The sequence below is a fragment of the Limulus polyphemus genome, unplaced genomic scaffold (genome assembly GCF_000517525.1).
Source record: "Limulus polyphemus unplaced genomic scaffold, Limulus_polyphemus-2.1.2 Scaffold1195, whole genome shotgun sequence".
Classification (NCBI taxonomy): domain Eukaryota; kingdom Metazoa; phylum Arthropoda; class Merostomata; order Xiphosura; family Limulidae; genus Limulus; species Limulus polyphemus.
Window position 1 is genome coordinate 323979 of NW_013666805.1, and position 4424 is coordinate 328402.

General features: G+C 33.3%; 1 protein-coding gene across 3 annotated transcripts in view; it reads right to left on the minus strand.

The window, feature by feature from the left end:
- Window positions 1-4424, minus strand: part of LOC111086560 — an 18206-nt gene that overhangs the window by 10373 nt on the left and 3409 nt on the right. For 2 of the 3 annotated variants that reach the window (XM_022389844.1, XM_022389843.1), the window contains exons 3-4: window positions 2122-2292; window positions 147-335 (exon numbers count right to left, since the gene is read on the minus strand). In XM_022389844.1, coding sequence (XP_022245552.1) covers window positions 147-335; window positions 2122-2292 — 360 coding nt within the window. The remainder of the gene's footprint in view (window positions 1-146; window positions 336-2121; window positions 2293-4424) is intronic. The other variant, XM_022389845.1, reaches the window with a different exon arrangement.

Consider the following 4424-nt stretch of genomic DNA (forward strand, 5'->3'; position numbering starts at 1 on the left):
ACAACCACGTGAGGAAGGCAAGAAACAAGTAGCAGACATTATTACAACAACCACGTGAGGAAGGCAAGAAACAAGTAGCAGACATTATTACAACAACCACGTGAGGAAGGCAAGAAACAAGTAGCAAACATTATTACAATACTGACTTGCAAGAGGTATTGTGACAGCGACTGAAAGCACGTGGTATGTTTTCTTCATGTCTAGTCTCCACCAACGCGGCTTTTCAGACTTGGTGTAAAAACAGCTGTGTGGATTCCCATCTAAGGCATTACGGGGAGGGTGGAAGTGAATGTTACCAGACCCTAAAGCAACACCACGTGGGGACAAAGCCATACCTTAAAAAAAACAAAAAAACAACACACACACACACACATGAAAACAGACAGATTAATTATCATGCATTTATTCAGTAATTAATCTGAATTGTAAGCAAATAAACCGCCATATCGGGATACGAGAGCAAAAAGTGGATAGAATGAATATTATTTTTTGTTTTTTGTAGCTTTAATATAATCATTTATATTTTAACCATAAATAACATATTGCATAAAATTAGTTGCTGTTAATTAGTTCATTGAGAGTTCTGAATTAGAAGTGTTTTTATAAAAACAAAATCACAGGAATCTATCTTTTGTCTCCTACAAGTCATTGCCTAGCAGACCTTTCGTTCACAATTCGTCAGCTTGGCTGGACAATGACAAATGTAAAATCATCTAAAACACAGCACACGTGTAATATAAAGATTTCGAAGTTACAGTTTAACTCCCGAAAACTGGCGAAAGTTTGGGAATAAATGGGCCTTATATTTGTGATAAAAATCACTGCGGATTTTGTTTTTCACATTTCCCTGAATTGAGCATTACGGATTTCAAATGCAATATTAAGTCTAAAACTTGTTTTTATTACGAATTTTTGATCCTGCGATCCTTATCCTCCCCAACATACACTGAACATTTACTTTTTCGTTCTTCAATAAAATAACATCTGGTTACCTAACGACAATATTAACAAACGCGCCATCTGTTGCTAGACACACAAAACGTAGGTTTAAATTAATTATTTCTATGTTTTATACACATAAAAAGAAAATACTTGCGGAAGACAAAATGAATGTATGGTGCAATTAATTTTACTCTTACTATTTAGGGCAAATTATTAATAAAAACTAAATTTTCATAAAGTTATTTCTTCTGATTGTAGTTTTTTTTCTTCTCTAGAATGTACTTTAAAAATCGAACCATTTTTATGACCAAAATTATGCAACAAAATGTCACCCAGACTTCAACGGAGTCTGATTTGTTTGTTTGTTTGAGTTTAAAGTTACACAATGGGCTATCTGCGCTGTGTCCACCGCGGGCATTCGTACATTAATCTGTAACAGATAAGAGCTCGTTCACTACTATAATGTAACTCTGTAACAGTCTTAACTGATCAACTGATAGTCCTGTTGCACTGACTAGTGAAAGATAGCGTTAATTTAACCAGCTCTTAGTCCAGACGGCCCCAGTGACTGGTTAGTTTAACCAGGTGTTAGTCTAGAGCTTAAGCAATGATTGTTTTATTTCCAGACTTGCCACGTTAAAATACGGGGTTCAATTCCTTGTTGTGGCCACAGTGCAGATATCCCATTACGTAGCTTTTGCAGTAAAAAACACACAACACGTAGCTTTTGCAGTAAAAAACACACAACACGTAGCTTTTGCAGTAAAAACACACAACAGAAACAAACTGATTGGTTGATTCTACGAAAGGATAGTCATAATTTTGTGTCCCATCATTGCGTTTTTTTTTTCTAATGTACGGTTTGAAAACTTTGAAATGTTGATGCTTTCTATCAAAGTAAGCACGTGCTTAAAGGATCAACAGTAAAATTCGTTTTTATATCATACATATCCTCTCCTACCGGAGACGCAAGAAAATTTGCAATGAAAACTTTCTAAGCCTAATGTTTACCAAACTGTACTTCAGTCATGATCTGAGACCTTAACTTAGTTAAAATTTTGTTAATCACGACCTGAGACCTTCACCTAGTTAAGACTTTGTTAGTACAGATGTGATATTAGACATAATTTCACTTTCCTAGTCTGGATATATGTGAACTTGAGACTGGAATGTACTTACCACACACCGGTATACGTCCAGACAACGTACTGTCTGGTAGACAACGTCGAGTATTATTATTACCGATTAAAATGTATCCTTTACTGCAAACAAACGTGACTGTTTCTTCAGAATCGTGGGTATTTTTCACTTCTAGATGAACCAGCCTGTCTGGGTAGTCACACCGTTCAGCTAAGGAAGCGAAAAAAAAAATCAACTCTGTTCACCTTCGACATCTCAGATATATTTAAAAAACATTAAATCAGAGATTTAGTAACGTCATAGGTTTACAGATTTAGTAACAATACATCGTAGGTTCAGAAATTTAATTGTTAATTGTTTTCTTAATTAACGCAAAGTTGCACGTGCGCAAAGAATAAAGAGTTCGAGAAACGAAGCTTTGTTTGTTTATTATTAAGCACAACGCTACACAAAGGGCTATCTGTGCTCTGCCCACCACGGGTATCGAAACCCGGTTTCTAGCAGAATAAGTCCGCAGACATACCGCTGTGCCACTGGGGGGCACAAAGCTTTGTGAACAATCCCATCCTGTTATGACAAGTTTTCAAAATATCAAAAATTTCTCGTGTGAGATTAGTTTCTCGACTTTAGGAGAATTAAACACCCGCTTTCCCACGATATCATCTTCGAAGATCACATACAACAGAACGTCAGAAGTTCAGACTAATTTTTCAAAATGAACGATCTATTCAATTCTAATTTATGATATTTACTTAGACGACATAAACATGTAAAATGTATGAAATTTAATTATACATTACGTACTTCTGTTGTAACAGAGTTAGTTGTTCCAGGTGGTGTTGACAAACTCGTTCACAAGTTGGAGTTGACAATCATGATAGTAAAATAACCTTTAGTTATAAACCAAGTGATTATTCTTCGACTATTTCAAAACAAATATATTTCCTCACGTGGATTTAGAAATTGTTACCGTATCGTGAATTATCTGTCATTTACACTTTATAGATAGATCATCAATTATATAAAATCATCAGGTACAAGTCAATGTTCTGTAATTTTCTTATGTGAGATTCACTTCTCATCATAGACTAATATACCATTTTATGATTTGTAAATAAAACCTCAGTTCTAAGTATAACACAGATTGAAACAATTGTTAACAAAACATCTTAGTTTATAAATTACTGACCTATACATGTCTAGCTTAGTCTTTTATGATAAATTACCCTCATGAATATCAGTTTCTAACAAATATCCATTTATAATTGATACAGAAAACTCATGTTTCATCCTAACCCGATGTAATATCATTAATGTATGTAAGTAAAAATCCTATGTTTAACAAACATACTGAAATATTTATGAACAAAACTTCATGATATACTAACATGCTCTTTTCGAAAACATCAGAATACTGACTTACAGTACAATGTAATATTACCTGTTGTATATACTTGTTCTAGCATGTTATTAGTCAAATCAAATAAATGAAACACAAGGGGCAAGTAATTAAAGTTTCTTTATTTTAGAAACTACACAAAACATAACATGCTCTTGAAATCCTTAACTAAATTGACTGTCAAATATGTGAAAATTCACTGAATTAACATGAAAAATCGTACCAAGGACATGTCATAACATAAATTAATATATGATTAAATGCAAACTGATCGTGTAAGATTTCGGTTAGTAAACTCAGAAAACTATTTTATCGACTTTTTCAAAGCGGATACTTCCACACAGATTTTGAAACTGTTACAGGAACATAACTTATATGTTCACTTAAAAAATATAGAAAGTAGTGCACTGTGAGTTTCTTATACAAAAAACACTTCTCATTGTTAACTTCAAATATAGAAATGATAGAGAGGGTGAAATTGGGGAACATCTGGGTGCAAGTGATCATTGCTATATTAGGTTCGATGTTTTGCTGCATATGAAGATAAGGAATAATGATATTTTGGTTACAAATTTTGAAGGGATGTGACAAGAATTATCTGTTGTAAATTGGGCAGCTGAGTTATATGGAGACACTGATCAGATGTGGAACATTTTTAAATGTGCAAGATAAACATATTACTTATAGAAAGAAAAGGGTAGCTACAAGTAAAAAACCAGGTTGGCTAACAAAAGGTATAAGGGATAAAATTGAATAAAAGAATCACACATTTAATAAATTTATATTGACTGTATGACGGTAGATTTAGAAATTATAGAAGATCAAGAGAGTTGTTCGAACAGGAAATTATGACATCAAAAAGGATCTATGACAAAAGGTTGGTTGAAAATATAATAATTAACAGTAAGGATTTCTTTAAATACATTAAGGGTAAACAAAATGT